General features: G+C 35.4%; 1 protein-coding gene across 4 annotated transcripts in view; it reads left to right on the plus strand.

Annotated features, from left to right (window-relative positions):
- LOC115209754 (ataxin-10-like) overlaps positions 1-22,306 on the plus strand; it is a 61,366-nt gene that overhangs the window by 33,397 nt on the left and 5,663 nt on the right. The window contains exons 7-9 of one of the 4 annotated variants that reach the window (XM_036501285.1): positions 830-1,013; positions 9,241-9,412; positions 20,258-22,194. In XM_036501285.1, coding sequence (XP_036357178.1) covers positions 830-1,013; positions 9,241-9,412; positions 20,258-20,352 — 451 coding nt within the window. In that variant the 3' untranslated portion in view covers positions 20,353-22,194. Of the gene's footprint in view, positions 1-829; positions 1,014-9,240; positions 9,413-20,257; positions 22,195-22,306 lie in introns of those variants that run through there. The other 3 variants (XM_036501286.1, XM_029778265.2, XM_029778266.2) reach the window with 3 other exon arrangements.

A 22,306-nucleotide genomic window follows, 5' to 3' on the forward strand; every position in this document is an offset into this window, starting at 1 on the left:
TGTGTGGTTAAGAAGTTTGCTTCCCAACCACATGGTTCCAGGTTCAGGGCAAATGTTTTCTACTATACCCCTGGGTCAGCCCAAGTCTTGTGAGTGGATTTGGTTGATGGAAACTGAAAGAGGCCTGTTGTGTGCGTGCGCTAAACATTGCAACAGTTGTATTCTTCTCTCTTTATCAAATTGCTTTGTAAGGTGCTCTTGTTCATATCCCATTTTCTCTTCCATTATCCATTTCTTCTGTCTCATTCCATTCGATAGTGCTCAAAATCATAACAGTGGGAATCCTCACACATTAATATATGTTTTGTAGTTCATAAACATCCCATAAACTTAGCTGCTACAGCTTCTTTTCCTCTTCACTAACAGTTACTTTGTTATTTTTAGTTGTCTGTAATATTTTCTTGTCGCTTTTGAACATACCCCATATAAATAAGATAGGCTGAAGGAGGGTAGACTTTTAAATTTCTGATCTTTGTTTATGCTTAATATACTTTCAGCCCAGGTTGGAACCCAGCCAGAATATTGAATAATATACTTTTGTTTCTTATACTTTGTTCTTATAGATATCTAGCCCTTTAGCATTCAGATTACCTTGTTAAATATAATGCTTATTTATTCACATTGTTTTGAATTAATCATACATTATCTTGTAACTTTGTGATTTCAATGATGTGATGGTATATTTTTAAAATGACATTGTAAGGTAGATGTGAGAGACTATATCTGACAAGTTTGAGCATGAAACAGGTAGATTGTTTGGGTTGGATATGGCATATTTTAAATGCTAAAAGGTATATTGTATTCTCTCTAACCTGTTTTCTATCTTTAGGCTTTTGGTTTTGGATGTAATGGCAAACCAGCTACAAAGACCATGTGAAGAAAACAAGGATTTTCAGGATTATTCTCCTCAAATTTGTGAATCTAATCTTTTGTATTTGGCTAAAGATTTTAAAGAAATGTCCAATATTCTGCTGTCTTTAGGGGATTCTGATACTGTTGATGGTAAAGAAATGGTAAATATGAATTCCTATATGCTTATTGCTCCCTGTAAAGCTAAGTCTAAATAGGTATGCATTTCTTAACTCAGTTAAAATTACTTATATTGTATATACAGATGTCCATTAGGAAACTGATCTATATGATAATTTTATAGTTATGACTATTGTCTATATTTTACAAGTATAATACAACATGTTGTTCTTATTTTATATGAATAAGTTTTTCTTAAAATGAGAGTTGGAATTAGAATTTAGTTGTAGACTTCTTCCAGAGGACAGATGTTATATCATAGTAGAAATACAGTTTTAGGCTTATTTGGTGTGTAATTGAAAGTTGTTAAATATGATACTGAAAAGTAAAAATTGCAAACAAATATGACTGTAGAAAGATAAAAAAGAATATTTATGAATTTACAGGTGAGAAATTTGAAGAAATAAGATGTCTGATGTTACAAAATAGAAATAATTCTATAGTTTTAGAAAGGTATAGTTATAGAGTAATATTGAAAACATTCAGATATTTTTTGTTTATTTTATTTGATTTCTTTTTACATGTTTGGTTGGGAGGAAGAGACTGTGTCTGTGATTTTTGTAGGCCTTTCAGAATCAGTGTAATTGATCCTTTAATGTTTCTCTTGAACATATGCAAGTCAGCACTTAAAATTCTAGAAGGTCAATGTTCTGCGAAGGATAGACTAAATATGATATGAAGGTCCTAGGATATTGGTTATAACAAAGATGATGAAAGGAGGAGAGATGAGGGGGCAGGAATTCCTGAGGGGAAGTGTATGAGCCCAACTAGCTCTAAGGAGCTGAGGCCACTATAGAATAGTAGAAATGGCAGAGAGAAAATATAGTGCACTTTTAAGCCAGAGAGTGGAGCATGACTGAGTGATTTTATGCCAGTCACTCAGGTGTGTCATTGTTGGATGTGATGCAGCAGCAACATCACTGTTTCAAACGTGAGAGTAATACTTCATTGTGGGCCTTGCATGAGTTTTATAGTATCAATAATTATTGGGTACTGAAGAGAAGGGCCAATCATTAGGATGCTTGAACTGTAGTTAAATACTGCTCATGACTAAGAGTGTGTTTTGTTGCTTTTGAATGAGACAAGGTTGGCATATTCTTATTAGAGGTTATTATTGCAAAAATTAGATTATTGTAAATAGAAAAATCTCTAGAAACATTTCAAGAAACTAGTATGAAGAAAGAAGTTTAACCTCACCAGTTTTACTTTCACAATAAAGAAATATAATTTTGTTTACTCTAGTTTAAAGCAGAAATATTTGTTCTATCATTTAAAAAAATTATGAGATTTAGATAATTATATATTCTATTCAAAACAACAGTTGTTATGAATGTCAGATTTTGTGTTATCATAGAGGTTAACTTAAAAAGATGCTGATTTCCAGAATATCATTTTACTCAGTATGTTTTAGATGCAAATTTAGCTGTTATGATGATGTGTTGGATAAAGGTTGTTAAAATCCCTCGTGCTAAGAAGTTTAACTGGAAAGGTTCTGTTTAAGTATATAGAATTGCTGAAATATGTTCAGGTAAATAAAGTAGAATGAGATAAGATTTTAACACCTATTCCAATATGGAGCATCTGATTTTAATATGTTGATTGGCTGTAAATTATTTAAGGATATTACAGCCTTGAAATATGAGTGGAATACTAAATCTAAGAGTATAGTTTTACTTTAACACTTAATATTCATGAGAAATTTTATTTAGTAATGTAATAATAATAAATTTATTGTTTAGCTTGGGAGCATTTGCTATTGCAATTTATGTTAAAGTTGATTAATATATGGACAGGAGAAAAGGGAATATTAATATAAAGGTACTATAAATCTTGTGGACCACACATGAAGTTTGTTTACATTTTTTTCATATTAGAAAAAAGGAAATAATAATATCCAATTTTTATCATATATTAAGTTGTTTTTAATAACCTTTATTGAAAATTTTTCTCAAGGAGGGTACCAGAATACAGACCCTCTTGTAAAAATAGTCTAAAATATGGTATATGTTTCTCTCTAATAATTTGCTGACAGAAAGCATTTAACAGAGCATTTCTATATTTAAATATGGGTTCAATTTATGCAGATGAAGAGGAGGCTTAAATAATCTGGTGGTAAAGAACTATACTAAATAGTTTATTGCTATACTTTATTACAGAATATATCTATAAATTTTAGCCAACACAGTATATAATAGACATGTAATTGTCTTGTCTTTATCTATATATATATAAAGATGAGAATGTGTGTGTCTATCTGTGTGAATCCCTAAAACTCAAGAACTGCACAACTAATTTCATTCAAATTTTACACATGCCTTACTTTGGGTCCATGCAGTATCATGGGCCCAAAAAATTTTCATCTTCCTGCCTATTGCGAGCCCAGAGCAATCTCTTATCATTTACACTATTTCAGTATTACGTGTCAAAAGTGAAACGATAACATCTTTCTATTGTAATGTGAGATACTTTCAGTTTAATACTTTCACTATTAATACCAAAACTATTAAAGTGAACCTATTATTTCACATATATCTCACATATATACATACATACATTATATATATGTATACATTTGTACATATGTATATATAAATATATATATATATATATATATATATATATATATATATATATGTATATATATAGATGTATATGTATGGTATGCATGTATATGTATAGATGTATATGTGCATATATATATATTATATAAAAGTCAATGTCTTTATGTGTGTTCGTGTGTTACTTATAGACTTGAATACTACTGCACCGATCCTAATGAAATATGGAACACAAAATCCAAGCCTAAGGAGAAGGGAATGCCATATGTTTCATGCGATTTCATGGACCAAAATTACTGACTGAATTCTTATGATATTTGGAACTTAGATTCAATGCATATGGGCAGGTATAATGCAGTATGTTTGGTTTGAATTTGAGGTTGCTTCAAGGGGGCAGAACACCCCATGAAAATTCATAAATTTTCAATGTTCATGAAATTTCAACCATAGGTAACTGACACACATCAAGAAGTATTCCCAAAGTTTCCGTTTCTCATGTGGATTCTAAAACCCCCTAATGGGGGCCTTAACTCCCAAATTTTAGTAATTTTTTATAATCTCAAACTAGGTTAAAAGTACTGAATGGATCTTTATGAAATTTGGAAATTATATTCTATGCATAAGGACAGATGTAATGCAGTATATGTTTGACAGTGAGTGGGTATAAATGAGGCCATAACCCCCATGAAAATTCTTATATTTTTGCTGTTGATAAAATTTTAACCATAGATATTAGACACAAATGAAGTAATATTCCTAACATTTCTACTTCTTAGGAGTTAGTAAGACCCCCTGATGGGGGCTTAACCTCCACAATTTAGCTATTTTTCCTAAGCCAAGATGAATACAATTGTAGTCTTGGAGGCTGTAGAGGCACCCGAACATACAAGATGAGTGTTATTTGTAATTCAGTGTAAGAGTTTCCTTTGAGATATACTTAGATTGTGATTCCTGCAATTTGGTGCATAAATTGTCAAGTAAAGGAGAGGCGTCTTTGCTTCCACTGATTAGTTGCAAAGTGTTATTTTGAGTAAAGTTATTTGGTTGCAGACTTCTTTTGAGTCTTTTTATTATCACTGGGTTAGAGATAGTCCCCAGATGGTCACATTGATTTCAAATCCTTTCCAGATAAGTGATCGGTCATTCAAAGAGATTTATAGATTGCAAATTTATTCTCTTCAGTTTTATAGTGATCATTGGCAAACTCCAGAAGTAACACTTTCATTTCCCCTTAGCTCTCACATCACACAGTTGTTAATGTTTGAGTTGGGTCACACCCTTCCATTTGTTATAAATCCGTAATGCATTTTATGGCTGTGCCGGTCACCTGTTTGGTGACTGGCACAGCTGTAATCCTATATTGGGGAATGGTAACGATTAGGATAGGGTAGCTGACTGTTTATCGTGATCATTCGTCTTTTGGTTTCCTGTAGCTTTGGTCTCTTTTACAAACCCAGTGAACATTCATGAACAATAGATATAAGACATCATCATCATCATCATCATTTAACGTCCGCTTTCCATGCTAGCATGGGTTGGACGGTTCAACTGGGGTGCCCGAAGGCTGCACCAGGCCAGTCAGATCTGGCAGTGTTTCTACAGCTGGATGCCCTTCCTAACGCCAACCACTCCGAGAGTGTAGTGGGTGATTTTATGTGCCACCGACACAGGTGCCAGACGAGGCTGGCGAACGGCCACGCTCGGATGGTGTTTTTATGTGCCACCGACACAGGTGCCAGACGAGGCTGGCGAACGGCCACGCTCGGATGGTGTTTTTATGTGCCACCGACACAGGTGCCAGACGAGGCTGGCGAACGGCCACGCTCGGATGGTGTTTTTATGTACCACCGACACAGGTGCCAGACAAGGCTAGCAGATGACCACGCTCGGATGGTGTTTTTTATGTGCCACCGACACAGGAGCCAGATGAGGCTGGCGATCGGCCACGATCGGATGGTGATTGTTACGTGCTCACAGCCCAAGTTAAAAAAGATTCCCAACAATTCAACTTTCTGGTTGACTTTAAGAACCCCCCACCTCCAATAGGGGCCTTAACTCACACATTTTAGAGCTCCATGTGCTCCATTTTTCAGGAGCAAAAACCTTTGAATAGGTTTTATAAGATTTGGATTTTGGAATCTGGGCATAAAGATGAGTAGTATGAGATAAATATGCCATGATTAGAATTTTTGCTAGGGTGTGTAAAGAAGGAAAGAACCCCCATTAAAACTCTTAATCTTCAATTTTGATGAAATTCAAATCATAGGTATTCCAGTTTATTAGAGAAAATACAAAAGAAAAGTTTAATTCTTCAATTCCATGTGACACAGGCAATGCCAGGTATCTCTGCTAGTATACAATAAATATCATTGAGGATAGCAAAAGGAGAAATCATCTATCTTAATCTTGTGTTGGAATTTCATCAGCAGCTGAGTATTCTCTTTAATTGTCTATTGTAACATTACATATAAGTCGTTTTTAACTAAAAGCTTAAGTAAATCTGATAGATTGATTCACATGTATAATGTATTCTTGGTAACTAGTTCAATTAATAGATGGGTGGTTGTTAAGTGTTTTGTTCATGTTGTATTACAAGGATACTGTGTATAAAAATAAGGTGTTTACATCTCTTTACATACAATGTTGTTAAATCTATAAATATATTCTGTGGTACAGTATAGCATTAAACAAAACATTCTTAACACAGGGTTGAAAGATAAGGTGTATATATATGTCTATTCACAGTGGTAGCTAAAATTAATAGATATATTCTCGAGTACAGTAAAGTATTGACACAAAACACTTAACACCAGTACTTTATATTTTAGATATTTTGTACTCAGTTTAGTGCCTTATTAGTCTAAGATTCCATCTTGTTGGTGTTTCATTTATCAAAATTCAGTACCAATTAGCACAAAACAGTATCTCTTAGAAAAGCTTATATTTTTTTATATTCAAGTTAGTATATATAATTTCTTTTCTTAGAATGTCATTGCTGACTGTTAAGATTTCCTAAGATATAAAGTATAAGTTTATAACTTTATCAATACAACATCTTCAATAGAATTATAATATAACACTTAAGTGAGATAACTTTAAAATGAGGATAGCAATGAATACAGTGTTTTAGAATACATTATATACCAATTAAACTTGTCTTTTGTTTCTTTTAATGCTTTTATCTTTAATTATTATTTCTACATAATGTCTTACATGTTTTTATATATTCAAAAGACAGATCGAGCATTTTCCCATCTTATTTTAGCTTGCTTGCTTGCTTATATTCTCATTTAAGCCCAATTACATTTTTTGATAAAGTTCCCTAAACTTTTTTTTCTATTGACTCCAAATATTTCCTATCATTTAAAATAAAATAAAGATGGTTTCAGAGTTTAATAAGTTTAAGTTAATTAATTAGTTTAATTAATATATGCTATTTAGGTAATTATTAAATAATATTTTAGATGAATTTGAAGAAAGAGGCATGGCTGTGTGGTAAGTAGCTTGCTTTTGAACCACATGGTTCCGGGTTCAGTCCCACTGCATGGCACCTTGAGCAAGTGTCTTCTGCTATGGTCTTGGACCGACCAAAGCGTTGTGAGTGGATTTGGATGATGGAAACTGAAAGAAGCCTGTCATATATATGTATGTATGTATATATATATATATATATATATATATATATATATATATATATATATATGTTTGTGTGTCTGTGTTTGTCCCCCCACCCCAACATCGCTTGACAAATGATGCTGGTGTGTTTACGTCCCCGTAACTTAGTGGTTCAGCAAAAGAGACCGATAGAATAAGTACTAGGCTTACAAAGAATAAATCCTGGGGTCGATTTGCTCGACTAAAGGCAGTGCTCCAGCATGGCCACAGTTACATGACTGAAACAAGTAAAGAGTTTTAATAGCCAGCCTTTACTTATAAATACTGATGCTAATTATTCAAATAATTCTATTAAACAGTTATTGTAACAGAAAGATACATCCTTCCAACAACTGCTTGGAAGTTGATTTGCTAGTAAATAGTGCTTAATATTAGTAGAGCTCTGAATTCATAAATTACTGATATGATTTACACAATAGTTATTAGAAATGTAATATTTTAAATAGCTTGTTATTTTCATCATGTCAAAATAGAAGAGAAACAGAATTGTATAAAGAATTTTGGAGAATTTCTAATTTCAGTGATGGCAAGAGTCTTAAGTAAGAGGGTTTAAAGAGAGTTAAAGTCTGGGTTCATAGGTCTGCTAGAAATACAAACATGTTTGTATTTAACTCATCCAAGTTCAAAGTAACAAATGTTGAGCGATGATTGTGATGAGGGTTATTTGGTGCATACAAAAATAGATAAAATCACAAGTTATAATTGAGTTTAATTTCACAGGTCTACCTGGTTTATGAAGTGGAAGTGAACAAATTGTAAAAGAGAGTTCTCTTTAACACTAGAAGTTTCTCACTCATTTTGTTATAGGTTAGATAAGTAAGAGCAGCGTTCATAAACTTAAGAGATTTTGTCAAACTAGTGATATTGATGCAAATAGTAACCAACTCTATCCTCATCAGTTGATGTCTGGGAGAAATGTGACCTGAAAGGTTTGCTAGGAGGTCTGATCCAAATGCTTGAAACGAAGTGAACATTGCAAAAAGCATCCAAGGATCAGATTGTGGTGGTTTTAAGCTGGATGTCATGTTTGGCTTACCATGCAAATCCCACAGTATTTCTAGCTTCAGATATTTCCTTTCAGTACAGTGTTCTTTTCTGTTGTCTAAATCTCTAAGGTTAATGAGATTATGTTGGTTTCTACACTTATGAAGGAGACATAAGCATAATTACTGTCAACTGACATAATATTGATTAACACTTGCAGAAATGCAGTTTTGCTCTCCTTTCATATTTGTGTGTATATATTCTTTCATTCTTTTACTTGTTTCAGTCATTTGACTGCAGCCATGCTGGAGCATTGCCTTTAGTCGAGCAAATCGACCCCAGAGCTTATTCTTTGTAAGTCTAGTACTTATTCTATCGGTCTCTTTTCCCAGACTGCTAAGTTATGGGGGCATAAACACACCAGCATTAGTTGTCAAGCGATGTTGGGGGGACAAACGCAGACACAAACATACACACACACACACACACACGCAATGGGTTTCTTCCAGTTTTCGTCTACCAAATCCACTCACAAAGCTTTGGTTGGCTCGAGGCTATAGTAGAAGACACTTGGCCAAGGTGCCACGCAGTGGGACTGAACCCAGGACCATGTGGTTGGTAAGCAAGCCACTTACCACACGGCCACTCCTGTTGGAAAGAGAGCAACTTAAAAGAAGAATTTTCGATACAGCTATAAACAATATAACAACCCATCTCCCCTCCTTCCCTAAAAGTCTAAAGTCTTATGCTTAGTGAAAACCAAAACAAGCAATACAAACAGCTCAAAGCATGGTTACTATCCTTCATAACAGTGCAGCTTTCTTATAGCAATGCAGCTGTTTTTCTTTTTTCACTGTTTGGCAGCAAATCGCAATCTGGCAACACTTAGCTATTTGGCAGCTTGAAGATATTCTTCAGCTTTCTGGCTTTGTGAAGGATCATTTTATAGAAATTGTAGATTTACTCTCCGGTTCCTTTCTGTCTTTCCCTTTAGGAAGAGGTGTCATTTGTTTTCTGCCACGAAGTCTATGCCTGTCACAATTGTTCCTTTCAGCAACCTTTTGTACTCCTAAAAGAACTGGAAGTTCTTTGCTGGGCTACATGCCAACATATTGGTTACCGTGCTTTAACGCAGGATGATACTGGACTACTTTCATGTGCCATTAGTAAGTAATTTATTTTGTTTCTTTATATATGTTGTTTTGGACATTTGTGGAACCTATTTGGTTTCTAAATACAGATGTTTAAATGGTGGACAATTAAACTTTGCTACATAGATTTATTTTTTAACTAACAGTTTAGTTGGTTAATTCAACCCTGAAATATTACTGGTGTGCATTTTAATCACACCTGAGGGAAGAAAAACAGGATATGAAGTCTGATCAGTATGGTAAGAAATTGTCTTCTAAGCTCTAAACACTGCAGCTCTAAACGTTGGAGTTTAACCCTTTAGCATTCAAATTACTCTGTCAAATGTAATATATATTCACATTGTTTTGAATTAATCCTGCATTATCTCGTCATTTTGAGATTTCAATGAAGCAATTGTTTATTTTTAGAATTACATTGTTGGGTAGATATGATAAGCCAGATCTGGTAAGTTTAAATATAGAATTGGGAGAATCTTTGGGTTGAATGTAGCTGGTTTAAATCTTGAAGGTTTGATACAAACTTGTCTTTTAGCTATTATCAGTTGCTATTAAAGACATTGAAAATGAGTTAGCACCATGATAAAGCTTATTTTTAGATTGATAACCATTTACAAAATTCAAAATAGAAGTCAAGGAATAAGGGACAACCAGTTGGGTTACTTACTGAGTGTTTCTAGAGAAAATGTTGAAAATCTTGAATTCTTTGACCATATTTTCCTGCAAGTTGGTAAGTTTTCATGGTTGGTTCTGTTTTCTTAAAAACTGTATTGATTGGAAAATGTTGGGTAAATAAGAGATCAAGAATGTGTGTGGTTGATTTGACTTTTAGCAGGCGTGGCTGTGTGGTTAAGAAGTTTACTTCCCAACTACATGGTTTCAGGTTCAGTCCCACTGCATGGCATCATGGGCAAGTGTCTTCTGCTATAGCTCTGGACTGACCAAAGCCTTGTGAATAGATTTAGTTGTTTGAAATTGAAAGAAACTTGCCATTGTTTGTGTGTGCATGTATGTTTTAGTGTCTCCTTGTATGGACATTGTGTTGTAAATGAGTGTCACCTTCATATAAATGGTGTCCTTCATTTCCAATCTTCCATGAAAACATTCGGCCATAAGCAAATATTACCCTACTTAGAAACAGGTGAAGGTTGATGACAAGAAGTGCATCTGTTCATAGAAAATTTACACCTCAACAGACTCTGTCTGACCCATGTGAGCATGGGGAAGTGAATGCTAAAACGATGATGATGATGATGATGTTGCTACTGTAGAGCACAAATAAATAATTAAATACCATATGGAAGTTTTAAACACTGTAGATTTTACTGTTATCATATATAAATGAATAAATAAAATCATATAATGTCCGTTTTCCATGCTGGCATGGGTTGGACCAAATATTATTTCATTGTTGCCAAATGATATTTTGTACAACCTGTGCTAATATGAAAAACAGACATTAAATAATATACGTGTGTGTGTGTGTATTTAGGGAAAATAAAGATATATTAAAATTCCTGAGTGTGTGTGTGTGTGTGTGTTTGGAGCCCTACAGTAGCTGTTCCAAATGCACAGAGATGCTCGACCATAATGGATCCTCAAGGAACACTTTATTGTCTGTAACTTGATACAATAAAGTGTTCCCCAATGGTCCATTGTGGTTGAGCATCAATATGCATTTGGAACATCTACCATAGGTCTGCAAACAATTGTAATAGTGAAACATACACATAGGAATTTTAATATAAACTTGTTAGGTCTTGTCATACATAGAGGCAGGCGCCATTGCAATGCTGTGCTAAATTCACCATTTGTTGGTATATTCCTTGGTCTTCCTGGGTGATCTGTTGAGCAGAGTCCCAGTCAGTGTCCATCTCCATGAGATACCTCCTCATCTGTTGTGACCATGTGGTATGTGGTTGACCAACACAAGCCATCAACCCAGCTGGATCCTCAGATAAGCTGGCACTCCTGATTCATACAAGTAACAGGATGCATCCCAGTTTAGGCAACGATAAATCAAGGACTAAATATTTACAAACTGAAAATTGTAAGAAGCACTGACTATCACCAAAATACTAACAAAAACTCACTCACTTTGTTTTAATTTGTACACTTGTCCTTCTCTACATATGGTTGTTTGTTTATCCCAATTTATTGTAATTTTCATTTAATATCATGTTTAAGGAAACTTTTTAGTTGAAAACAAAGTAAAAAAGAATCAAACATTTTACAATTGCTGCATTAATGAGAATTTGTTAGTTAAGAGGTTTTCTTTGTAACCACATGGCTTTGAGTTCAGTCCAATTGTGTGGCACCTTGAGCTGAGCAAAGTCTTGTGTACTGGGTGCCTTGTATGTGTCACTGGCACTGGTGCCATTCACACATCACCAGCACTGGGCCATGACCACGATTTCTTCTCAAGTGCATCAATTTGCCAGAAGTCCTGGTGATTTGTCGTTGCCTCTGTGAGACTTCACATCCAAAAATTGCATTTCACCACCTCATAAAAATTATATTTGAAGTTGTGCTCATAAAATGAAAGACGTTGAATGATTAGTGTCTTTATTCACCATTTTCTTCCTTTATTTGGCAATATGCCATGCTTCAGAAGATCCTGTGAAGCCAAGTGAAATTGTAGTTGTAGCTGATGCCGGTGATGCATAACTAGTACCCTTTGAACATTTAGCCTCACGGAAGCAATGATAAGTGACCAAGACCTTTGGTAATAAGCTGTGCTTGAGAAGACCTATCAAACTAAGTGAAATCATAGTTGTGGCCGATGCTGGTGTCACATAACTGGCACTCATGCCAGTGGCATGTAAAAAGCGGCCATTACACTCTTGGAGTGGTTGGCATTAGGAAGGGTATACAGCTGTAGAATTCATGCCAAATCGGATTGGAATCTGGTGTAGCCCTACAGCTTACCAGTTTCAGTCAAACTGTCTAACCCATGTCAGCATTGAAAGCAGATGCTAAATGATAATGGTGATGATTTCATCATCATCATGATCCCTTAACTGATGCAGCCAGTCATTGGGGTGCCACTCTAGATGCTTCCATAGTCAACCGTCATCACTAGTTTCTGTTCTGTCTAGTACTTGATGTCAAACCAGGATTTTCTCTGCTTTCAACCTCTCAACTGTGCTCTGAAGAATGACTTTGGACAAGGAGGTGTTTGGGGAACAGTAGCATTGTTATTGATGGATAGGTACACTAGTTCTCACCTGTCTCTCACTTTTGGCTCTGAGACCATTCTCAGCTGCACCCCAGTAACTGCTTCTGCTTGCAGGCTAAATTTAGTGAGGGACTGAATGCTTTGAGAGGAGATGGGCACTGACAAGCCTACTGAAATGCCATAATAGACCTTATTTCATTTTACTGATAGAAAATGATAAAAGGCTATAAAAGAAAAAAAAAAACCCACCAAAACAAAAAAAAAATGAAAATAAAACAAATTGTACATTCATTCTGAGAGGCTTTCATTTTGTTTTATAGTATTTGAAATTATTTTCTTTCTCATCAATCTGTGTTATAATGAAATAATGTTAAACAAGATGTTAAGTGAAGACTGTCTGTAGTGTTTTCTTACATAATAAATTGAAGCCTTTCTTTGGAAATAACAGAATTTATAGAGTAGTGGATTATAAAAGCCTTTCAGTATAATAATGGCCTGTTACATTGTGAGTTCTCATCCTGTTGAGATCAATTTGATTTTTTTTAGATTGATTTCAGTACTTGACTGATACTTATTTTCCTAACTAAATTTTTGATGGAAAAGCGGGTGGGGAAAGAGGCCCTCTCCTCAATTTGAGGTCATGTACCTTTGTTTGTTCATTTGTTTGCAAACCCTTACCTGTTTAAGTAAGGAATTTTCCCCTATTAAACTTCAAAAGCACAGTGCTACAGGATGTAATGTGCACACTGTAATGTAAACACTGTCTCATGAAAAGAAGCAGGAATGACAGCTTTGTGTGCATGCACACATGCATACACATGTGCACGTGCATGCATGCGCACGAGAGAGAGACTTTCAGAGAGTTTCTGTCTACCTGTTCCACTCAAAAGCCATTGATTAATCCAAAGTGACTTGCAGTTAGATCGAACCTGAGACCACTTGGTTGCAAATTAGACTTCTTAATCACACAGCTATGCTGTGTCTATATATTAGAAGTGTTTATTTTGTTTTATCATGCTACTCTTGAAAATACTGTTTATTGTTTTTAAATGACTAAATCCAATTTGTTGGGACAGCACTCTTGAGCATTTTACAGAATCTCCAAGTCTGAAAGGAGAAGAGGGAAGTATGACTCATGGATTGCTGTAGTCAGAATTAACATGTCATGCATGGAATCATCTTTTGGTCTTTTGTGCCTGGAAAGTCTTGGTTTAGTCTTGTTGGCAATGTCTTCTGTGACTGCTGAAATCCACTTGCGAGTGGCAGTCCTAGTTACGGTGACTATATTTGAAGATAGTTTTTACCAGTTTTGTCCTCTTACTGTTTTTTTTTCATCAGTAAACCTCAGCCTCTCCTTTTGTCATTTTAAACTCTTGTCTAGTTTCTGTCTCTAGTGGGAGCAATCGCCAGCAATGTCCTATCTTCTAGTGTTCATGGAAGGAGACTTCAAGTCCCTCATGCAGATATCTTTGAAATGAAAATGGGGTAGCTGGAAGCCAGTTTCCCAGACCTGCAGAATCAATACATTGAGACATTATTTCCACACTAGAAACTGGCTTGAGTGTTTATAGCAGTGAACCCTATAAAAGGTGCCAAAGGGTCAGGTGGTGATGGTAAACCAGACAATGAATTAAATCTGAGAAGAGTTCATCCAACAAGTTACTTCACAGTTTCTATCTACTTAATTTCATTTTCAAGGCTGCAATAGGAGATAGTTCCTTGCACAATGTACCAACGAGTGGGATAGAAACCTAGAACCATACATTTTTTAAGCAAACTTCTTAACTACATGGCTGTGCCAGTAGCCATTCAGCTGTAACCATACTGAAGTCAGAGTTGGTGTAGGCATTGCCATGAGAAAACCACAACTGCTACTCACTTTCTTTGGAACAAAATGTATTTGTTCCTGTATAAATACTGTATGAATATTTGTGAACATTCAGTTGAGTCTAATGGTTTATAGATTCTCTTCAGTTACTAGATAGCCTAATCCTAAGGTACCAATTGGTCCTTAAGTATTCTGCTTGCATTTCCTTTCCCTTTCTTTTTTTCTATTGTGTGTGTGTGTTGACAGTAAATTCTTCAATGTACTACTTGAGTGAAGGTAATAGCAATGGTTATTGCAGAAGTAATTGCTTTCCCTCTCAAATTATAGAGTAACTACCACACATATATTTTCACAACTTACATGGGCGTACATATTTTTAGGTGACAAAATATGCATATTTACATGAGGTGTGTATGTGTGTCTCTGTGCACATGCACACATACATAATTTTACACACTCACACTCATATGCATGCCACATGCAAAAGGTCCATATGTAGACAGAGACACATGGAGAGAGAATGTTAATGGTAGGGTAAATTATAACCAAATATTTAAAAAGACAAAAAAATGAAATATACATAAAAAATATGAAACAAAAAAAGAAAGGGAAGAAGAATATACATAACTCCACTTGGTCTGCAGGTGAGTGAAAGTTCTTAATCATTTGTTAAACCTGTTCTATAGGAGGTTAGAGCAAGTTGTGAATTTACAACATTAGTGCAGTGGTTGTGTATGTGTCTGTTGGCTGTGAGTACCACCCCTTATAATCATCATCAGTTGAAACAGAGCTAGTTGGCTGAAAAACAAACAAAATATATATATAAAGACAACTGATCTGATGGGTGGCTGGATGTTTGAGTAGTTGCCATTGGAACTTGGTTCTGTATCTCACCCTTCTTATACTCTCTCTCTCCCTTTCTGTCTGTCTATCTCTCTCCCCCTCACCAAGTCTATTGTCCGCTGGAGCAACTTTCTTTGTATGTTTGACAGACACATAACTATAAGGGTATTGCTTTCAGTTGTAGAATTCCCTTAGAGAGGGCAGTGTTGGGTTTGTGGAGGTTGTGAATGGTTATTGGGCAATTGCTTGTTGGTTTTTGCGTTCAGATAAGATGGGGGTGGGAGGGTGGCTGGAGGGAACCAAGTCCTTCCCTACTCCCTGACACTTTATATATTTACTGTTATTGTTGTGTGTTGTTTAGTTTGTGGAAGGGTATATAATTCACTAAACAAGAGTATGTGTAGGAGCAGGAGTAGGGTGGAGTGGGAGAGTAAAGGGATGAGAAGAGAGGAGGCTGTGGGGGGCTGAGAAAGTACTGAGGAAGGTTGAGTAGGAGGATGTATGGGAAGAAGAGAGTGAAAGGCTTGAAAGATAATAGAGAAGGACAGTTGAGAGAGAGAGAGAGAATAAGAAATAGTGAGGAGATGAGGGGGAGAGAGAAAGGAGAAGAGATGGAGATATAGCAAAAAAGGAGAGACTAAAGAAGAAATGTGTGTGTGTATGTGGTGGGTAAATAGTAAATAAGAAAGAGCTGGAGGATATGGGTGGAGATTAAGCAAGAAAGTACATGAAAAGGAGATAAGAGATGGAGAAAAGGATAGAGAATTAGTTGGTGGGCAGACCAGATATTTGTTCCCCTTGATGTGTGTGTGTTTGGCTGAGTAGGGATTGAAGGAAGAAATGACCTGTGTGTGTATGGAGTACTGGTGGTGGGGATAACATACTTACCAAGTCTGTTCACAAGAAAGTCATAAATCTTATAATTATAGAACACTTCAAGGGGCCATCTATTACAACATTCTCATCTACAAACTTTCAAAGTGCACATAGATAAATTAACGATAAAGGGTAAATGGAGTGAAATGTGGTGGTGGTGGTGGTGTTGAGAAGGTGGGGCAATCCAACAAGTGAAAGAACAACCAAAATAACCAGGTTTAAACAGAATGTGTAGTGAGTTGTGAAAATCTCAAATATTTGATAGAAAATGAGAGAGAAAAAAAAGAAAAACGTCTTGAATATGCTTGTAGTATATTGAAGAAAGGTAGGAGTTTGGAGTGGAATATAAGGAAAGTCCATGAAGGAGACAGATTTTTTTGTCTTTTATGTGAGAATTCTGTATGATGATATCTGTCAAAAGTGACTCAGATGTGCAGTTTGTTTTTATTTTAGCATTGAATCACTGTTCTATAACTTTATGTTAAATTCAACTCTCAACCCTCATAACAAAATCACTGTATCTCTTATTTCTATTTGAACATTTGTGCTACCAGATTGGGTTGGATAGGTCTGTAATACAGCAAATTGCCTTGATCCTATGTCCTCTCCCCTAGCTTACTGTCCTGAAAATTACCTCACTGTCTCTCTTCTCACACCTTCCTCTGCTGCAGACATTTTCCATTGTTAGGAGGGTAGTTTATCACTCAGCGCTCATTCTCTAGTGCATTACATTTTAATACTACCCCCTCCTGTACACATCAGCTGATGCTTTTAATGCCCAGTCACTTTCTCAAATCATGTGTGCTTTGTTTTGCAGATTAACATTACATAACTAACAGTTTTTTTTTATTCCCTTTCTTCTACTTATAAGGATCTCATGCATTCTATATGCATGTGCCACTATACTATATATATATATAAATTCCCTAAGGTTTTAGGTTCTGTAATACTAATCAACATTTAGCTTTTTGCTATGTTGATTACTGTTCAATATTAGATTTTTGACCTCAAAAGAATGAAAAGGGACAAATAATCTTGGTCAGATTTGAACTTGGAACATAAAGAGCTGTAACATTTACTGCAGGACATTTTTTTCCTGACATGCCAATGATTCAACCAGCTCAAAATGTACACAAAAATGCACATATGTACTACCAATATGATTAACACACACTTAACACAAACACCAGTACAAATCAGCACACATATATGTACATACCAGTGCAAATCTATATATACACCATTACAAATCAATACACACATGCTTGCTTCCCAATCACATGGTTCCAGGTTCAGTCCCAGTGTGTGGCATCTTGGGCAAGTATCTTCTACTATAGTTTTGGGCCAACCAAATCTTTGTGTGTGAATTTGGTAGACAGAAACAGAAAGAAGCCCATTGTATGTATGTATATATATATATATATATATATATTATATATATATATATATGAGGAGAATTCACAAAAATACAAAAGACAAAGACAGGTGTTGTAGACATATATATTTGTGTGTGTTTGTCCCCCTGCTATTGCTTGACAACCGATGCTGGTGTATTTATGTCCATGTAACTTAGCGGTTCAGCAAAAGAGAGCAATAGACTAAGTACTAGGCTTAGAAAGAATGTCCTGGGGTCATGTTCTTCAACTAAAACCCTTTATGGTGCTGCTGTCAAATGACTGAAACAAGTAAAAAAAAAAAAGAAATCCCAATATAAATCAACACACACACACACACACCACCAGTCCAACATGTATCTCACATTTTTGAAGATGTGTATATGATGGTAATGCAACTGTACTGCAACTGCAGCTAGTTTCCAGATCCTGAGATTTGGCTGTGTTGATGCATGTGGTTGTTTAGCCTAAAGTCAGCCCTGATGAAGCAGACTTTTGACTGAAGGTTTGGTTCCAATTTTTCCACATTATAGTGTGTCTCAGAGTACGTTACTCAGTATATCCCCTTTTTTTAAAGGATAGTAAGGATGTGTTTTGTGGGAGATTTGGTTGCTATTTTGTTAGTTCAATAACCTTTTGGCTTGATATGAATTGTTGTTGAGTGCAGTGAATTCTTCGAGCCTTAGGTGTAAGCTGAGGTTTTTGACTCAGTTGCTTTATCAGTTTTCTGATGGAAGGAAGTTGGTTAAGGTCATATTCCAAGTGGACAATACATATTTTGTTTTGTGTTCTTCTTTGTGTGGTTTTGGCGGCTGAATTTTTTGAAAAATGTTTTGATTTGGGTATTTACTTGTTTTTGGAAAGTGGGCTTCATCATCATTATCATCATAATCATTATTTTATGTTCACATTTCCATGCTCGCATGGGTTAGATGGAGTATGTTGAAGCAGCTTTCAATGGCCAGATGCTCTTCCTGTTGCCATCATGTATTTTTTATAGAAGACTAGAAATAATTGACGTTGCTTGTATGACAGTACTGCTCTCTTTACAAGCATCATATGATATCAGGGCAAGTGTATGACCCCACTTTCCATATTTACGAAATATATACATGTATATATTAGGTTTTCATCTACTAAACTCACTCACAGGGCTTTGGTCAGCATGAGACTATAGAAGACACATGCCCAAAGTATCATACAGTGCGACTTACCCAGGTACATATGGTTGAGAAGCAAGTTTTTTAACCATACAGCCATGCCTGTGCTTATTATATGTCATTATCATCATCATCTTCATCACTACCACCACCACCACCACCACCACCACCACCACCACCACCACTACCACCACCACCACCACCATCATCATCATCATTTAACATCTTTTATCTTGCTAGTTTGGGTTGGACAGTTTGATAGGAACAGATGAGTCAGAAGGCTTCTCCAGGTTCTATGTCTACTTTGGTTTTGTTTCTACAACTGGATGCCCTTCCTAATGCCAACCACTCATTTAAAATTGTTATTGTGGTGTGCATGCTGCTAATTATTTTCTATAATGTTTTATTGCTTGTTTCGTTATGTATTCTGGATGTAGATATTTGTCACCTTTTTTCTGTTTTTCTATGGTTTATTTTCATTGCTACTTCTTTATTTTTTGGGTGCTGAGATTTTTTTTGTCATGCATAGTAGTGATGTATTGTGTTTGTGGTCGAGTCTAGTTTTTATCAGGTTGGCTATTTCAGTAATGGTAAAGATCCCCTTTAGTCATGAATGACCATAGGATGCACCTAGAAAGTTCCCTTTCAAGGCACAAGTCTGGGCAAGGTTGTTTATGAAAGACCAGCAATTGCTCTTGCATACCAGCCTCCACTCTTCATGCTGCCAATGTTATCCAAAGGCTGATACAGCTTGGCACCAGTGATGTCGCAATTCACTTTTACAGCTGAGGGAACTGGAGCAACATGAAATAAAGTTTCTTATTCAAGAACACAATGCATAGTCTGGTCCAGGAATTGAATCCACTACCTCATGGTTGTGAGCCCAATGCTCTAACCACTGAGCCATGTGCCTTCACAGTAATGTAATTGACACTGTATTTTTTTAATATTGTCTTCTATATGGCTTATCTTTTACTTGTTTCTGTCATTGGGGTGTGGCCTTACTGGGACACCACCTTGAAGGGTTTAGTTGAACAAATTGAATCCTGTACTTTTTTCTTCATTAAGTGTGGTACTTATTCTATTGGGTTATGTTGCCGAACTGCTAAGTTACAAGGATGTAAATAAACCAATGCTGATTGTGGTGGAGACACACACACGCACACATACACACAAAATGCTTTTGCGCAGTTTCTATTGAGCAAATTCATTCATAAGGTATTGGCTGGCCGAGGGCTAGAGTAGAAGACACTTGCCCAAGGTGCTGCATTGTGGGACTGAACCTGAAGCCATACGATTGCGAAACAAATTTATTAACCACAGAACCATGCTTGTGCCTGCACATATATATATATATATTTATATATGTATACATATATATGTGTATGTATTGTGGATTTGTACCTAGTTGTTTGATATGTTGGGATTCAAGTTTGAGTAGATCTTAGTTGATCTATAGCTTCAATAATGACCTGTTGTTTGATGTATAGCTTTAGTTATAACTTCATGTTTGATGTGTAACTTCAGTTATATCCAGTTGTTTTATTGTATTTAAATCCAATAACGATCTTCCTTTAATTCTAGAATTCTTTAATAAAAGAAGAAAAAACAACAGTCAGCAAAACAGTTTTGAGACTGAGTTTAATGCAAGATTTTTGTTGCAAGTGATCAATCAATAGCCATCATATAAATCAATACTTATAGTCATTATGTTGAGTGTAGTGCTGCAAGGAAAAATGTTTTTGATTTAAAAAATACCAAAAAAAAAAAAATGAAAGAAAAAATTTCAGTTACATAAACATCTCCCCCATATTTTCTGTTTTGCCATATCTAACAACTTTGGCGCAATATTTGTATTGCAGCATTTGCTATTGTTTTTATTTATTATTTAGTAATTAGTTTATTTATTGGTGCTGCATATAGACGACATATGCAGCAGATATTTATTACAGCCAGACATATGTCCAGATGGTATTTTCTGCAGTCTGCAGAAACTGTGTCTTATTTTCATGATTACTGCCTAATTGGCAATTTAGGACAATGTCAGTGATGTCTAATTCAATAAACTAGCTTAGAGTAGAAAGAAACAATTAGATGAAGGAAGGCTGACATTTTTAGGTGGTGGTGGTAGTAGTAGTAGTAGTAGTAGTGGTGGTGGTGGTGGTGATGATAGTAGTGCTGTTGGCAAGGGTTTTTATAATGTCGTCATTGTTTTCTTGAACCTTCTGACAAGCTTGTAGATAGAAACTGATGTATCCTTTGCATTTTTTTCCTTTTTGTGGAGGAAAATACAGTAGCTGTGTGTCTAATAAGATTTGGATATCAGTGTCTCATGAAAAACTACTGTATGATTCTCTGGCTTCCACTGTATTACTTTGTCTCTTGCAAACTTTGGTAATTAGATTTCTCAATCGGCAATTGACACTGTCTATTGAAGAAGTGCTCCTTCAGATCTTTAATGAAATATTTATTTAACATCAATGAAGATGTTAGCTGTCTAGTCAGACCAGATCTTTTGTTTCTTATTGGTCAAATTATAGATATTTTTATTTTATTTTATTTTATGGAATTCCTTCACCAAATAACTTCCTAGGAGGGTGTAATTCCAGTTTAAATGGAATTTCTATTTTCTGTCTTCTTTCTTTGAGTCAGCCACCACACCCCATAAAATAAAAAGACAATTTGAATACAGGGCCTGTTCAAACAGAGATGACATTTAATAGTTTTCTGCTATTCTACACTGTGATAGCCTTAGCCTAAGTGATATCAAAAGGTTTGCCATTAATTCTCATCAGCTCAGGCATTTTACTTCAATTTCTTGAATGAAATGAGAAATAGATTTTTTTTTCCTCATAGGCTAGAAAGAAGAAAAGAAACAAGATAAATAAAATTGTAAGGAAATAAACAAAAAAAAAGACAGATGGAGCTTTCAAGAGTTTTTACTTTTGGTTTGCCAACTTCATATGTGAATTAAATTAAAAATACCCAAAAGGAAGAAAGAAAAAGAAAATACCCACCCCATTTGGAAATCTGGTCATATTTTAATTGATTTTTTTCTGTAATTTAGTTTTATTGTGAAATAGCATAATATCCACTAATTTTTTTTCATCTGGTCTGTCTATCATACTTTCTTTAGTTAATTTGATATTCTGAAGAAAGAAAAAAATTATGGTTCCTATGATTGTAAGCACGAAGAAATTGAGTGTTTGTTAATACCTATTCTAAACTGATGCCAAGATGAAACATGTCTATGTTAGTATGTTCTAGATCAAGGGGTCCCCAGCTACTGGGCTGAATTGTGCATCAGTATTGAATTGTGGATCATTTGGTACATGGCTACTTGGAAAAAATAAATTTTAAAATTTTATTTCTATTTCATTGACTATCACAGTCTGTTGGGTGTTTTTGCATTTTATATGTAGTATATTTTTATTATATATGTAAGGCAAAGACCCCCTTTGGTCATGAATGACCATGGGATTGCATCTAGAAAGTTTCCCTCTGAGGCACAACTCTGGGCAAGGTTGTTTGTGAAAAACCAGCTGTCACTCATGCATATCAGTCTCCCCTCTCTACACCACTGGTGTTGTCCAAAGAAAAGGCAAAGGCCGATACAGCCTGGTACCAGTGATG

The sequence above is a fragment of the Octopus sinensis genome, linkage group LG3 (genome assembly GCF_006345805.1).
Source record: "Octopus sinensis linkage group LG3, ASM634580v1, whole genome shotgun sequence".
NCBI lineage: Eukaryota > Metazoa > Mollusca > Cephalopoda > Octopoda > Octopodidae > Octopus > Octopus sinensis.